This window comes from Marmota marmota, unplaced genomic scaffold (assembly GCF_001458135.2).
Source record: "Marmota marmota marmota unplaced genomic scaffold, marMar, whole genome shotgun sequence".
Taxonomy (NCBI): domain Eukaryota; kingdom Metazoa; phylum Chordata; class Mammalia; order Rodentia; family Sciuridae; genus Marmota; species Marmota marmota.
The window spans coordinates 10913454-10930256 of record NW_026000205.1 but is presented as its reverse complement, the minus strand read 5'-3'; the positions used below and the strand labels follow the sequence as shown (position 1 = coordinate 10930256).

Genomic DNA, 16803 nt, shown 5'->3' with positions numbered 1-16803 from the left:
TCAATTATGATTGAGTCTGACCCATTTAACTTATCTTTGAAAATTTTAAAAACATTTTTTTAATTTTTTAAAAAATTTCTTTATCTATCGTGGTACTGAGGATTGAACCCAGGGGCCCTCTACAACTGAGCTTTATCCCCTGCCCTTTTATTTATTTATTCTTAAAATTTTGAGACAGGGTTTCACTAAGTTGTCGAGATTGACCTCAAATTTGTGATTCTCCTGCCTCAGCCTCCCAAGTAACTGCAATTACAAGCATGTGCAATCGTGCGTGCCCTTTGAGTTTTACTTTTTTAAAATGTGACCATCCTCTTGTTTCTTTGCTTATTGAAACTTCTAGAACTTCCAGACATTGAATTTTTTTCTTTAGTACTGGGGATCAAACCCCAGGGATCTCTACTACTGAGCTTTATCTTCAGTACTTTTTTTGGCGGTGGGGGGGCGGGGTGGGTACCAGGGATTGAACTCAGGGGCACTCGACCACTGAGCCACATCCCCAGCCCTTTTTTGTATTTTATTTAGAGACAGGGTCTCACTGAGTTGCTTAACACCTTGCTAAGTTGCTGAAGGTGGCTTTGAACTCACAATCCTACTGCCTTAGCCTCCCAAGCTGCTGGGTCACAGGCTTGCATGCCACCACACCCAGCTCTTTTGATACTTTTTGCTAGAGTCTTACTAAGTTGTTCAGGCTGACTTTGAACTCCTTCCTCAGCTTCAGCTACCCAAGTTCCACCACACTAGGCTAGACTTTGATGAGGGAAAGTGTCTATTTTTGTTCACTGCTCTGTTTCCCCTGCAAGGCCCAAAGTGCCTAGGTTTATATCCCAACCTTGCTACTCCCCAGATGCGGAATCTTGGACCTCAGTATCATTGGCTATAAATAAGAGTGGTCATAACACCTTCTTCCCTGGTTTGTTCTGAGGATTCAAGTCTTAACATCCATGATGACAAATACCTACAATCCCAGCTACCTGGGAGGCTGAGGCAGGAAGATTTCAAGTTTGATGCCAGCCAGGGCAACATAGCGAAACTACAACATAGAGAAAGTACTTAGAAACTTATTCAAAGGTCATCTTCCCGCTATGGCATTCTCCTTCCCCTCCCCCTGCATTCTCAGTCTCCTTCCCTGTGTTTTTCTCTGTTGCTTCTATCATCACCTCACATCTATTCTGCATATATGTTCTGTTCCTTTTCTATGTCCTCCATCCACATCACCATCAATGTGTGAACTCCAAGAAGATAGGGATTTTTGTCTGTCTGCCCCACTACTCTGTGCCCTTCACCTAGCATTATATTTTTGTCAAAAGAGTGTTAAGGGCTGGAGTTGTGGCTCAGTGGCAGAGTGCTTGCTTAGCATGTGTGAGGCGCTGGGTTCAACTCTCAGCACTGCATATAAATCAATAAAATAAAGGTCCATCGTCTAAAAAAATATTTTTTAAAAAAAGAGTGTTAAAAAGAGTAAGTGGTGGGCTGGGGTTGTGGCTCAGTGGTAGAGCGCTCACCTAGCACACAAGAGGCATTGGGTTTGATCCTCGGCACCACATAAAAATAAATAAATAAAATAAAGGTGTTGTGCCCATCTACAACTAAAATATATTAAAAAAAGAGCAAGTGGTAGTTGCTGTGGGTAGCATGACTTCAGAAACTCTGAGTATTTGTTGAATATAGCAGGAATTGCATCAGTAGCCAAGACAGCTGCGCCATGGGGGCTTGATGGGGCAGGTGCTTCTGACTTGGGCCTTTTCTTTGCAGGTGTCACTTGAGAAGGTGCTTGGCATCACAGCCCAGAACAGCAGTGGTCTAACCTGTGACCCTGGCACAGGCCATGTGGCCTACCTTGCAGGGTAAGTACGTGATGGGCTTGACATCTCATCATTGCAAGGGAATTTGAAATCTGAAGTCATTGGTGATTTCTCTAGAGCTAAGATTTCCTATTTGTAGAATGTGGATAATGCTGCTTCTCTCTAAGGACTGTGGAGAGGATTCCATGAACCCATCTGGGTCTAGAACAGTACTCAGCATATAGTAGACATTATAAAAGTCTTAATTATGACTACAAGTGCGAGATGGCAGAGATTCTGGGAAATACATGTGGTTAAAACCAAAAATGTGGTTTTAACCCCACATATGTATTCTGCTTCTGTCTCTATAAGACTGAACTAATGATACCTCCACTTAGGTAGTTGAGAGGACTGAGGATCACACAGCTGTGTATCCCATAAATACTGATCTAACGTGGCACTGATCTAGGCACCAAAGGGACCACCCCAGCAAGGTAGGGCAGGGAAGATCCAAGGTAATTCCTGATGAACAGTTTCTGTTGTTGAATTTGAGGGGAGCAGTTCAGGATAGAGGACAAGGGTGGGCTTTTAAATCTAATGGGGAAGATTTCACATCCCTGTTCTGTTACTGATCTGCTGAGTGGGCAAAGGACTTCCTGTCCTTGGGCTTCAGTTTCCTCATCTATGAAATGGGTCTAAGGAGTCCTGACCTTACCTGATAGTTTGGAGGATTTAAAAAGATTATAGACATTAAAAAAATTTTTATTAGCTTAGGACCTGACAGAATAGTTTCTATATAGGCAGTGTTGGTTTCTATTTAAGAATTTATTAATAATGTTAAGTACCCCAGAATTCTCAGCATTAAAATCTAGAGAAGGGGTTGGGGCTGTAGCTCAGTGGTAGAGCGCTTACCTAGCATGTATGAGGCACTGGATTTGATCCTCAGCACCACATTAAAAAAGTAAATAAACAAAATAAAGGTATTGTGTCTATCAAAAAAAAAAAAATCTAGAGAAGACCAGAAAAAAATCTTCTGTTCAGAGGAGCCCTATTGATGTGTGGTTTTTTTTCTGTTGGGATAGAATCATACTGGATACCAGTGCCCCGCTCATACACACTATTTTAATAAGCATGTTTTCCTCTTTCTCCACAGCTGTGTGGTGGTGATTTTGAACCCCAAGGAGAACAAGCAGCAGCACATCTTTAATACTGCCAGGTAGGCTGGGGCCTGGGCATGGGTTGGAAGGAAGCAGGGTCTTGGGACCTGTCCTCCACAGAGCCTGAAGTGCTCATGGGTAGGTGACTCACTCATGCACTCAACCATTAGTTCAGCCTCATTCACCAAGTGTCCACTCTGTGCTAGGTACTGTTCCAGGTGCTGGTGATAACAGCAATGAACAAAAGTGATGAGAATCTCCGCTTTCTAGAGCTAACAGCCCAATATAGGAGAGACTGAAAACCAGTTGGCAAATTACTAGCTCATCATGATTGGTGACATGGAGGAAATGATGGGGGATGTGCTAGGACAGAGAATGTGAGAAATCCACTTCTGAGGACTCAGGGAAGTCCTCCCGGGGTCTGAGACTTGAAGGAAGTGAGAGGGTGACTCGTGACAACAAAGGGAAAACACCTGGGCAGGAGAGATGGCCAGGGCAAGGACTCTGCAATGGTGAAGGGTCTGGCAATGTGAGAAGCAGCCATAGTTTGTTCACTGTGTTATCTTAGGTGAGAAACTTCTTTCTGGGCTTTGGCCTACTCTGCAAGTAAAATAGCTGCCTCCATTTGTGAGAGCATCCTTAAGAAAATAATCATAAATCAGGTGCCCACTGACTTGCCCAACAGTGTTCTAAAGATTGGAATTAGTCAACAACACCTAAAGTTGTTTATATAAAAATAAATATCCCTCTCATTTTGGAAAAAAATGAGAAATTCTGGTCTCAGGCCCATAGTTCGCTTGTAGCAGTGGATGGGCTGGATCTTGATGGCATTTGTCAGACCTCTCTTAATAAGTTTCTCTCATCTATGTTCCCTGTAGGCGGTGAAGTAGGTGACCCTGACCTGAAGTGGAGGCCACGAATGTGCCTACTCTTGGCCTTCAGTGGGTCTATCTTAGGAAGTGGTGTGGCCAGTGAAGGATTTTTTTTCCCTCTGACTGCATATCAGAGTCACCTGATCCCTGGGCCTCACCCCCAGAGAAATCTGAATTTACTGGGCATTGGCAATATTTAAACTTTATATTGAAATAGGTCCAGACTTACAAGAATAGTACAAAGAGGGCCTCTCATTCTTTATCAATACACATTCTTTCTAAAGTATTTGAGAGTAAGTTGCAAACATGATGCCTCTGTCTCTATATACCTCAGTGTTTATTTTCTACAAAACAATTATGATATAATCCTTCAAAAACACAATAAATCCCTAGGCAGGAGGATGGCAAGGTACATCACTACCATCTACTTCTCATATGACTCCAAGTTTCACCACTTATTCCAAGGCTGTCCTTTATAGCCAAAAGATTCTATACACATTGAGTTGTGCTTTCAGTCTCCTTCAGCCTGAAGTGTCTCTTCCATCTTTTCTTAATTCTCAACACCTTGACATTTTTAAGGATTGCAGATCAGATATTTTGTAGAATATCAACACTTGGACTTGTTCGATGTTTCCTCATATGTAGATTCAGGTCCTGCATCTTTGGCAGGAACACCACAGGAGAGCTGTGTACCTGGAGCATCCTGTCAAGAAGTCTCCCATGACTGGTGGTGTTCATGTGGCGCTCTAGGTTAAGGTGGTGTCTGCCAGACTTCCCTACTGCAAAGCCTCTTTTTTTCCTCTTTGTGATTATAAATTATCTTGGAGGAGTCTTCTATGAGAGTGGGCATATATTTTTCCATTTTCTTACCACGTTTCCACTTAACTGGTCTTAGCATAACCTGACCATTTTTTAAAAGCTCCCTTGGGAATTCTGATGTGCAGCCTAGAGGTTAGAACATTGCCCTGTCTGGTTGAATGACCTTGGGCAGGGGACTTCCCTTTGTTGAAGTATCATTTGCAAAAATTGGCTAATGAGAGTCCATACTCCCTGGTATATGCTGGAGGAATCTGCAGTGATGCCCATACAGAGTTTGCCAGAGGGCCAGGCACGGGGTCAGGGCATGCAAGTGGTTAGAGGTGGCTACAGACAACAGAAACCCCCCTATCATGCATGGCTTAAAACACAAAGATGTTCTTTCTACATATAAGAATTCTGAGGGTGGGATGTTGTTTCTGTGAGCATCAGAGACCCCAGTCCTTTGGTTTTTCTATTTTACCACACTTATTTTGAGGCTTCTGTTCCTGAAGTCACCTCATGGCCTGTGCTGGAGTTCTGGCTGTCATGTCCTTATTTCAGGAGGGAAGCAGGTGGTGATTAGGGCAAAAGGTTCACTTGAGAAACCTTTCTGGAAGTCATAAATAGCATGTCAATTTCCTTCTCATTGGCCAGACTGTCATGTAGCCATCCTTGAGTAGCTTCAAGAGAAGTGAGGAAGCTGGACACGGTGGCATATGCTTGTAATTGCAGTGGGTGGGGAGGCTGAGCTAAGAGGACCCATGAGTTCAAAGCCAGCCTCAGCAAACGTGAGGTGCTAGCAACTCAGTGAGACCCTGTCTCGAAATAAAAAATACAAAATAGAGTTGGGGATGTAGATCAGTAGTTGAGTGTCCCTGAGTTCAATCCCTGGTACAAAAAAAAGGTGAGGAAATGTACTTTAGTCAGGAACATCAACATCCCAATTAAAACTGGGGCTATATCAGTAAGAAGGAGGAGCGAGGGGACAATGGATTAAACAGCTCACCCTATCTGCTGCTATAAGAATTGATGGAAAGTTACCTGAGGGTGGACTCAAAAATAGATGTTCTCTGAGGTTGTCAAAGACTAACCCAGAAAACTAGATGTGGTGCACACCTGTAACCCCAGCTATTTGGGAGACTGAGGCAGGATTGATTGAGTCCATGAGTTCAAGTCTAGGCATTTACTTAGTTATCTGTATACTAATTTACTAACTGATTGAGGGAGACTGTTAAGGAACAAAGGTAAAACAAGATTAAAAGAGAGAAGAAGAAGAAAATGATACAATGTGGGAACAGTAAATCTTGCTACCACAAAATGTGCCAACTTGTCTGGTCATTCAGTTCTTAGGAAGACTATCTATGAGTATCAGAGAAAAACATGTAGGCCATTTATGGGTTTTCCAGAACACCTTGAGCATTTAGCAGTGGAGCACATGCTGCAGGCTGTCTTGGGGTGATGGCTGCCAGTGTCCTCCCATCAGCATCACTTTTTTAGTTAGGCCAGGTCTGTACCATTTCCTGCATCTGAGTTTCTCAAAGTTACTGGGTGGTAGGTTCTCGGGAAGCTCACCCCTGCATAAAAAGAAGAAAATAGGGTCCCTGTACAGTGTCCATCCTATTTGGGTTGGGTGTTCAAGGAGGAAGAGGCCTTGTTTTTAACACCCATTTCTCTGACTGCTGTGTTGGGCACACAGTGGCACTGGTGTGCGGGAGCTTCTCACACTCAGCTCTCCTGGCCTCTTCCTAGACTGGGGAGCCAGGAGTGGATAGATTGCTGAAAGCACAGCCATCTCAGTGGAACCAGTCATCAATTCCTTTCCTTGTCCCCAGGAAGTCTCTGAGTGCCTTGGCCTTCTCCCCTGATGGGAAGTTCATAGTGACGGGGGAGGTGAGTCATGATCACAACTGAGCAGGTGGGGAGGGTCTAGTGGGTCATTCCTTGTGCTCCTAGCAGGCCTGGGAGTCCCTGGAATGACACCTGCCTGGGCCAGAAAAGCCCAGTGGCAGATGGGGGAGGGAGGGAGCTTTTTCAGTACACTCTGTGGCAAAGCCAACCTCAGCCCTGACAGTCCCTCTAGCCTTGCCTGGTACACAGCCCAGCAGCAGTAATGGCCTCACCTTCCCCAGAATGGGCACAGGCCAGCCGTGCGCATCTGGGATGTGGAGGAGAAAAGCCAGGTGGCAGAGATGTTGGGCCACAAGTATGGTGTGGCCTGTGTGGCCTTCTCACCCAATATGAAGCACATCGTTTCAATGGGCTATCAGCATGACATGGTCCTCAACGTCTGGGACTGGAAGGTAAGAGTTGACAATGGGCATATGGGCGGGCAGCCAGTTGCCAGATCATCCTGAGTCTTAGGCATTGGAGGAACTGAATGAGATAACTTGGTAAATGCTCATTCAGCCAGCAAATATCAACTAGCCCCTACTATCTCCTGTCTTTTTTGTTCTGCAGCACTTATTGTGTCGTTCTGAGATCACTTTATGGCCCCAAATGGAGTTCCTGTTGCCTTGTCCTTATTTCAGGAGGGGAACAGGGTACCCTTTTTGTAGGGCTCATGACAGCATCTCATCTAGTGGAAGTATTAGAATTATTTTTATATTGATCAGCTGTCACCTTGATCTGCAAGGGTTACCTCACTTCTGAAATATCTATAATAGTACCTGCTTTGTTAGGTTGTGAGACTTCATTGAGTTGCCACATACTGGAAGTCTGGCCTTTAGAATAGCTGGAAAAGGGCTTGGTGTCAGCAAAAGTAGATACCAAGATCTGGCTATGCCCATAACCTACTGTGTATCTTTGAACACATGACATTCCCCCCTACTATCCCACAAGCCTGGCAGGTGGAGGAGACCTGCCTCCCTCATAGGAGGCACTTTGAGTGGATTGTATAAGTTATCCTGTAGAGGGCTCAGGGAAGGCTCAGAATGGAGCCCCTTCTGTGACAACCAGAGGTGCGTTGTCCTTCCCCCCAGCTGTGTCTTCTCTAATATTATGTGTAAGCTGCAGAGCTTGGACCCTCGAGGAAAGCTCTGGAACTTGCTCTCTTCTGGGGACCTTTCCAAGTCTCAGTCTCTTCCCTTAGTTACTAGAAATGACAAGAGTCACACATAGATTTCCTTAGAGAGCACCTCATTTCAGGGTCCAAGGAAAACAGAACAGGGAGACCCAGGGCTGAGGGCCAAAGCACAAAGAATCCCATGGGGTGGGTGCTGTCACAAACTTCTTCCTGCACTGTTTTGTTGTTGTTGTTTTTTTCCCAGAAAGACATTGTAGTGGCCTCCAACAAGGTATCATGCAGGGTCATTGCCCTCTCCTTCTCTGAGGACAGCAGTTATTTTGTCACTGTGGGGAACCGACATGTGAGATTCTGGTTCTTGGAAGTCTCTACTGAAGCAAAGGTGAGTTTCTGTCTTTGCCACCTTAGCCAGGCCCTAGCAGAGTCACCATCAGCAGCATGAGGCTCTGATTTCTATCTGAGATTTGGCGGGCAGTGGTCTCAGGTCGTCAATCCTCTCAGGGTTCCAGGTGCTGACTGGCAGGTCCTTCAGAGACCCCAAGACTCTGAAGCCACATCTCGTTCTTGGACCAATACTTTTCTACCCTTCTACCCAGAAGTGTGGTTCTGTTTTTCTTTTCTTCTCCACTTTAAGGAGTTTCTTAGAGTCCTCCTGTTTAACTGTATAGATAAGGGACGCATTATGGCCCTGTCAGGGGGTAGAACATATACACAGCACCTCACTGTGCTCTGCTCTGCCTCCAGGTGACAGGCACAGTGCCCTTGGTGGGACGTTCAGGCATCTTGGGTGAGCTTCACAACAACATCTTCTGTGGTGTGGCCTGCGGTCGGGGCCAGATGGCAGGCAATACCTTCTGTGTGTCCTACTCGGGCCTCCTCTGCCAGTTCAACGAGAAGAGGGTGTTGGAGAAATGGATCAACCTGAAGGTACCCCCAAGCCCTCTCTGCCAGCAGTGGGGAAATTGTTCTTTTCCCATACAGTGTGTCTCCAGGGGTGCTTAGCATCATCCCTGCTGGTGACTGACCACCTAAGTTCAGAATGTGTGGCTTCCCCTCTCTAAGCCCCAGTTTCCTTATGTGTTAAATAGGAATTCTGCTGCCTCCTTCACAATTGGTAGGGAAGATAATATGTGTAAAAGACTTGCCTGAAATGGGGTCAAGGTCACAGTTGTTTTCCCATCACTGTTAGATCTGTTTCACGTTTCTCTTCTTTACCGAACACTCTTGGCTCAAGTTTTTTTAAAAATCAAATTTATTTAAAAATCTAAAATGCTATTGATTTAATTATTATTATTTTTTTAGTTGTATGTGGACACAATACCTTTATTTATTTATTTGTATGTGGTGCTGAGGATCAAACCCAGTGCCTCACACTTGCAAGGCAAGCACTTCACCACTGCGCTATAGCCCCAGCCCAACTTAATTATTTTTCAATCAAAAAAGACTATACAAAATACATAAAATCTTAAACTAAACAACAATTACTCAATAAATTGCAGAATTTCTTAAGTATCTGAAGGTTTGAGTCCAAGCTATCTTCCCACCCCAACCTTGGTTGCCTATTTGGCTGTTTGAAGGAACAACTCAGTTTCCGCTCCTCCTAGCCTGCTCTTGTGACTCGCCTCTAGTTTAGGATTAATGGAATGTAAAGAATTACAGGCTTTATCTGTCCTAGGTAACACAACAGCATTTTGGATTTTGTTTTTGTTTTCCCCATTTCAGTCCTTGCTAAAACATAAGCAGATTTCAAGCCAAAAATCATCTGGGTTTTTTTGTTTGGTTAGTTGGTTGGTTTTTGTTTTTGTTTCATTACTGGGAATTGACCTTAACCACTGAGCTACATCCCCAGATCTTTTTATCTTTTATTTTGAAACAGGGTCTCGCTAAGTTGCTTGGGGCCTTGCAAGTTGCTGAGGTTGGCCTCAAACTTGCAATCCTCTTGCTTCAGCCTCCCAAGATGCTGGGATTACAGACATTGCCACTACTCCCAACTAGGTCAAAATCTTCTGGCCAATAGAGTTTAGTGCTTGAGCACTAAAAGACTTGTGAAGTTCCTCTTGATATGGAAAAGCTTCTTTAACCTGTATCTAGAAGTCTGGCTGGCGCTTGCTGCCCCTTCTTATCTTCATGTCCTGGTAGGATAGACAGTCCTTCCTATAGACTAAGTTTTTTCTGGACTCCTTTGGAGTATTAATCTTTATGAAAATGTTTTTAAGTAATTGGGAATAAGATTTAAGCCTAAGCTGTGGGTTCTTGTGATGTTGTTTTATTTAAAAAAAAAAAAAAAAAAAGACTTAAGCCTAAATTTTAACCTGGTTACTGCAGGTGGCCTATCTGAAGTTGTAGTCTGCTGAAGAGATACTTTCCACAGCTAAGTTCCTCTATAGACAGCAATGACAGCTCTGTCCCAACTTGTGCCTCTGTCCATCTGCTGGCACATTTCCTTCAGTAGTGACTGCATACTGTATCCTGATTTCAAAAATCTTAAAATGTGCCCAAATAGGTTCTTAGATCCAAGGAATTATAAGTCTTCTCCTGAGGCCCATGACTGCTTTGTCAGTCCCTGAGTTCCTGGGTCAGAATACATAATGCACTAGATCTAATTAGGTCCACCCGCTCTGTCCTCAAAGGTCTCCATGTCTTCTTGCCTCTGTGTCAGTGAGGATCTCATCTTCTGCGGCTGCACAGATGGGATAGTCCGCATTTTCCAAGCCCACAGCCTTCACTACCTCACCAACCTGCCCAAGCCACACTGCCTTGGGGTGGATGTGGCACAGGGCCTGGAGCCCAGGTACTGTTCAGCAGGGGGAGACGGAGGGACCCACTCAGATCCTGTTGCAGGCATCCATCCGTGCTTCTGGATCTGTCTGCCCAGGTGTCCATCCTGCAAATACTAGTTATTACTCTTAGTCCTGGGCATTACTGCCATGAATAAAGCAGAAAAGTTCTGCCTCTGGAGACAAGCTCCAAGGAGAGAAAGGAAGCTGGGTTGGGGAAGGAGTAAACAAAATAACTTTAGGTAGTAGTTAAGTGCTACAAAAAAGAAAAACCCAGGGCAGGCATGAATATAAGGGAATATGTTCCTCCATGTTGCTAACATTTATTAAGCAGTCATTTAATAAATAGCATTTATTAATTGCCATCCTTAGGCTGGAAGCAGGAAAATAAGACAGCAAAATCTCTGCCACCATGAAGCCTATAATGTGGTGAGGGAGCTCTTGATAAAGAAGTACTCAGACAAGATCATGTCACATAATTACAATGCTCTGGTGAAAGAGAGCAGGACATGGGAAGGAGAGTGCCCTGGAGGGGGAGAGCTGTGTCAATTGGGTGTCTGGTGAGGAGGAGCCAGCTGTGTGGAGAACAGGGTCCCAAATGTAAAGGACTAAAGGGGACAACACACTGGCATGGTTTGTTGCAGGAATAGGGAGGGGCTGTGTGACTGGAGCCTAGTATGCTGGGACAGGGTGGTAAGAGATGAGGTTGAGCACTGGGAGAGGCCAGTGGGAGGAGTCTATTTGAGGTCAGGGGGCAGCCACTAGAGTTTCATGAGCAGGTCTTACATGTTAGATCCCTTGGCTGCAAGTCTGATCTATGGAGTAGGGGTGGGCGATGCCCAACCAGGGAGTGCTGGGTGCCTGGGGCTACCTCTTTGTGGATTTCTAGCCCTAACTCTTGGGTTCCTTTTCTAAGAAAGAGCCTGGAAGTGCTAACTGGGTGTCTTGAAGGAAAGAAAGGGTGGGTAGCAACCCACAGGCCATGGCATGTTGAAGTAGCCTCTGCCACCTTCTGTTGTGTGCTCTGGGCCTTAGGCAGGTCAGTACACCGCCCTATGCCTGTTTCTTCGTCTGTAAAACAGAGTACCTGCCTCTCGTAATGGTTGTGAGAATTCAGGGCACATAAACTTTCCATCCTAGCATACAGTAAGTGCTCAGTAAACTGTAGCCTTTGTAAGGAAGCCCCAAACCAAGGGACAGCTCCCCAGCCCCCTCACAGAGGTATTTGAATCATGTGTTGGTGAGACCTAGGAGTGAAGAAAGGTGTCCTGAAGTGCAAGTTCATTTTCCTTCCATGCTCCAAAGAAAAGAGAATGGGAGTTTGGGTAGAGTAGAATGAACAAAGGGCAAAAAGTGTCAATAGGAATCAAAAACTCAAAATTTTCTCAGGGGCCCGTTGCAGTTTGTAACCTCTATGAGAAGCCAAAGAGAAGCAAAGGAAGAGGGAGGAGGGAGACGTAAAGTTAGAATAGGAGAGATACAAGGCCAAAATACTTGAGGGATGGCATTGCCAGGTAGGCGGCGGCTTCTGTGTTCCAGAGATAACTGTCACTTCTCAACTGTGACATAATGGTAATTGATGATCCATGCGGCCTTGTTAGCTTCCTCTTCTGCAGGAAGGCGGAAGCAGTCTACCCAGATACGGTGGCGCTGACCTTCGACCCCATCCACCAGTGGCTGTCCTGTGTGTATAGAGACCATAGCATCTACGTCTGGGATATCAAGGACATCAATAAAGTGGGCAAGATGTGGTCAGAACTCTTCCACAGCTCCTATGTCTGGAATGTGGAGGTGAGCCCACTCTTCCTGTCTCTACCCCTACTCAACTCTCATTTGGGAACTCAAGGAGTAGAAACTTCCATAGAGTTTAGAGAACCCATTCAACCATTTCTTCAAAAGATAGTCATTGACCCTCATGCCAAACTCTCTTTTTTTCTCCCCCAATACCAGGATTTAACCTAGAGGTGCTTTACCACTGAGCCACATCCCCAACCCTTTTTATTTTTTTTATTTTGAAACAGGGTCTCTCTAAATTGCTGGTCTCAAACTTGCAATCCTCTTGCCTCAGCCCCCAGAGTCACTGACATTATAGGCATAATATATATTATGCTCCACCCCACCTGACAGAAATTTATTTTCAGGAGCCAAGTTCCGGATTATAAGAAAAAACTTTGTTGCCAGGTGTGATAGCGCACACCTGTAATTCCAGTGGCTTAGGAGGCTGAGGCAGGAGGATTGCAAGTTCAAAGCCAGCCTCAGCAATTTAGTGAGGCCCTAAGCAACTTAGGGCGACCCTGTCTCTAAATAAAAGATAAAAAGGGCTGGGGAGGGACTGGGGTTGTGGCCCAGTGGTAGAGCACTCACCTAGCATGTGCGGGGCCTTGGGTTCGATCCTCAGCACCACATAAAAATAAATAAATAAAATAAAGGTATTAAAAAAAAAGCTGGGGATGTGGCTCAGTAGTTAAACACCACTGGGGCGCCACTGGGTTCGATCCCTGGTACCAAAAACGAAAACTTTGTCCTTTTGAATAGGCATTATTTAGCCCTTTGACTCTGCCTGCTTTTGTGGGTATGGTGCATGTGTGTGCTTTTTTGTTTGTTTGTTTTTGTTTTAGTTTAACTTGGTTTCTCTTTTTCTTTTTTTTTAGTGTATTACAGTTATACATAATAGTCGGGTTGGTTCATTTTGATCCTCCCATAAATGTCATAAATACAGATAACAGTTTTCTCCACTTCAGTCCCAAGTACTACCTTCCTCCTTCCCTGTGACCCCATTCCCCTACTCTTTTGGTAGGTACTCTTATTCCTTCTATTTATTTATTTACTTTTTAATTGATGCATTATAGTTATATATAGAATTTGGGATGTATTGTGGTATATGCACCTGGTATAATTTGGTCCATTTTATTCCCCAGTTCTTCTCCTTTGCCTCCTCCCCCCCCCCTCCTCCTTGGTTCCTCTTTCTACTCTACTGGTCTTCCTTCTGTTTTCAAAACATCCACCTTTTTTATTCCATTTTTTTTTTTTTTTCCTCTCTTTAGTGTCTGCATGAGAGAGAATGCTTTTTCTTATGTGGGAATTGTGGGAGACTGGAAATCTATGCTGCTGCTATCATCATATTCTCAGAACCTAATTCTTCCGTATTTTGAAATTACATGTTGTCTCTGTCTCTCTGAGCTTCCTTCTAAATCATCTTTAGCTCTATCTTGCAATTCACTTAATTTTCTTTCACCTATGTCTTATATTTGGTATTTTAAGACCTTTTACTTTTTGAGTGAGGGGCCCAGCTCAGTGGTAGGCCCTGCATTTGAGCCCCAGCACCAAAAAAGAAAAATGTATGTTTTATTTTTCATTTCTAGAAATAGTTTTGTTCCTTTTTAGCCATACTTCAATGATTTTATAATTTCTGGTTGGCTTTTCACATTTTTTTTGAGAGGAGATCTCACTAAGTTGCCTGGTCTGGCCTTGAACTTGTGATCCTCCTGCATTAGCCTCCTGAGTAGCTGGGATTATAGGTGTGCAGCACTGTCTGTGCCTAGCTTGACTACTCATACTTTTAATCATGTCAATGTTTGTTCGTTCTTTCTTTCTTTGGTACTGGGGATCAAACCCAGGGCTTTGTGCATGCTAGGCAAGTACTGTACCACTGAGCTACACCCCTAGCCCTTATTTATTTCTTTAAGTATATTGAACCTAGTGGTTTTATATTTTATCTGAAAATTCCCAGTATTGGACATATTTGCTAGACTCTGATATTTTTGCTGCTTCTTGCTCATGAGACCTTGTTTCTTTTGGTGCTTAATGATTTTTGACTGAGCCGCCCATTTCCTTGGAAATTTCTTTATAAGAATTAGAGGGTTTGGAGGGAGTAGTTGTTTTGTTTTGTTTTGTTAGTTAGTTTGTTTGTTTTTGTAGTTGCTGATGTTGTTGATACTGGAGATTGAACCCAGGGATACCTTATACTGAGCTACATCCCCAGACCTTGATATTTTTTTTTATTTTGAGACAGGATCTCGCTAAGTTGCTGAGGCTGGCCTCAAACTTGCGATCCTCCTACCTCAGCCTTCCAAATCACTGGGATTACAGGTGTGTCACTGAGATTATAGGTGTGCACCACTGTACCCGGCTCATAGGGATGTTTTAAGACATGGACTGAAGGTGGTACGTGGATGATACATGGGAGCATGTTATGTCCTTTCTTCTTGCTTGTTTTTACCATAGGAGGTATTGCACTCTGCCTGTTTGTCTTCAGCTTTTTTTTTTTTTTCTTTTCACCAAAATGTAACAGTATATCATCATACTATCATCAAGATGGTCATCATGAATTTTTGCCTTGTTCTCTGGGAACTCTAGGTGTATCCTGAATTTGAAGATCAGAGAGCTTGTTTGCCATCGGGATCTTTTCTAACTTGTTCCTCAGACAACACCATCCGCTTCTGGAACATGGATGGCAATCCTGACTCTCACTGGCAGAAAAACATCTTCAGCAATGTGAGTAGCTCCATCATGATTTGTCTTTTAGGAGGAACGAAGACCCACTTTAAGCCAGGTACAGGAGCTAGAAGGAGTCTTATAGAAGGAACCTAAATGTTAGGTTTTACTAGGGGCAAGAACCAGGAACAAAAGCAAGTCAATCTCTGTCCCTTCCTCCTTTTTCTCTCTCTCTTCTGTGGTGGTATGGTCTGTCCTCTCTGATTTTCTCTGTCCCACCCCAGCTCCTGCTTGCCAGGTTTTTTTGAACATGGCCAATCCAGGCAGCTTGGCACACTTAACAGAAATGAAATTACTCCCTGAATCTTGAGTCAAAACTCCCTGTTGGGCCAAACCAGGCAAGGGCTTTCCCTCTCTAATTGACCTCCACACTGGGAGGGTTCAAGTAGGGGCTCTGGTGGATCCTGGAGAGAACTTTGACAGAAACTGGAGAAAAATCATTTTCTGAAGATATTTTTATTTGTATTGCTAGGCCAATGAGGGAGCTTTTCTGGGGAGCTGGACCTTAAATCATGCATTCATTTATTCTGCAATACTTATTAAGGTATATGCCAGGGACTTGACTACATGCTGGAGACACAGTAATGACTAAGACAGACCCTTCTTTTGCCTTGTGGCACCCACAATTCTAGGTAGGAGAGGCAGACAGTGAATCAATGATAACTGTACAAATCATGTATAATCACAAGTATGATAAGCACCATGAAAAAAAACGTAGGGTACTAGTAGGGTATTTAGCAGTATCATGGGAATTTTCTCATCTGGGCCATCAAGAGCAGCTTCCTCTAGAAGGGACAGTTGAACTGTAATATGGGGGATTAGGAGAAGCAGAAAGAAGAAAAGAGAGTTCCATACCTCGGGAATAACCCATGCAAAGGCCCCAAGGTAGGAAAAAATTTGGAAAACCTGAAAGAGGTCAGTGCGACTGAAACAAAAAGGCCCTTAATGCAGGTTGCATGTTGCAGATGCTCCTTTACTGCTGCCCACCTGTGATGGACACATTACATTTGGCCATAAACAATAGAAAAACTCAAGAAGTAAAAGTTTGATTGTCTGACTCATAAAAGGAGACTGGAAGTAACTCTGCTGTGTTGGTAGCTCTAAGATGCCTATAGAGACTCAAGTCTTCCACTTCTCTATTCTGTCATTTGAAGGAGTGGCTCTCATCCTCATGATCCAGTATAATTGCTGGAGCTTCAGCCATCATGTCTGAGTTCCAGGCAAGCAAGATAGAAGAAAGGCAGCAGAAGAGTTCTCACTTGCTTTTTATCTCTTTGCCCAAAATGTATTCATTCACATGGCCTCATTTAGCAGCAAGGGAAACTGGAAAACAGTTATTATTCTGAGTGGTGAAGCACTCAGCTCAAAACCTGTAGTCCTAATGAGGAAGGAATAACTGGGCTCTGGGGAGACCTACAATTCCAGAGGTGCTTCTATGCTCCTTATAGCACTAACCTCAGCCCTCTCCTTCCTGCAGACCCTGCTGAAGGTAGTATACGTGGAGAATGACATCCAGCACCTGCAGGACACATCACACTTCCCAGACCGGGGCAGCGAGAATGGGACACCCATGGATGTGAAAGCTGGGGTGCGAGTCATGCAGGTCAGTCCTGATGGCCAGCACTTGGCTTCAGGCGACCGAAGTGGAAATCTGAGGCAAGTGGGCCTTGGCAGTCTCTGGTGTGCACCTCCCAGCTCCAGCTTGGGTTCTCAGGGCAGTAGGGAGGAGCCCTGATCTTGGCATCTCCAGCTGCCCATTGGAAATGAGGGACTGTGAGTAGTAATCAGCCACTCCTGAGAACTTAAGCTGGGAGGGGGCTTCCAGAAGGATGGAGATCAAGACAACTACCAGGACCTCAGCAGTGAGCCATGCACTTTGTCTACACAGTGATAGGCAAATTC

The 16803-nt window shown here is 44.4% G+C and overlaps 1 protein-coding gene across 2 annotated transcripts in view; it reads left to right on the top strand.

Annotated features, from left to right (window-relative positions):
* Positions 1 to 16803, top strand: part of Wdr62 (WD repeat domain 62) — a 38896-nt gene that overhangs the window by 2979 nt on the left and 19114 nt on the right. For both annotated transcript variants that reach the window (XM_048791021.1, XM_015497255.2), the window contains exons 2-11: positions 1753 to 1844; positions 2935 to 2997; positions 6441 to 6498; positions 6738 to 6908; positions 7875 to 8012; positions 8375 to 8557; positions 10261 to 10421; positions 12009 to 12198; positions 14764 to 14901; positions 16379 to 16557. In XM_048791021.1, coding sequence (XP_048646978.1) covers positions 1753 to 1844; positions 2935 to 2997; positions 6441 to 6498; positions 6738 to 6908; positions 7875 to 8012; positions 8375 to 8557; positions 10261 to 10421; positions 12009 to 12198; positions 14764 to 14901; positions 16379 to 16557 — 1373 coding nt within the window. The remainder of the gene's footprint in view (positions 1 to 1752; positions 1845 to 2934; positions 2998 to 6440; positions 6499 to 6737; positions 6909 to 7874; positions 8013 to 8374; positions 8558 to 10260; positions 10422 to 12008; positions 12199 to 14763; positions 14902 to 16378; positions 16558 to 16803) is intronic.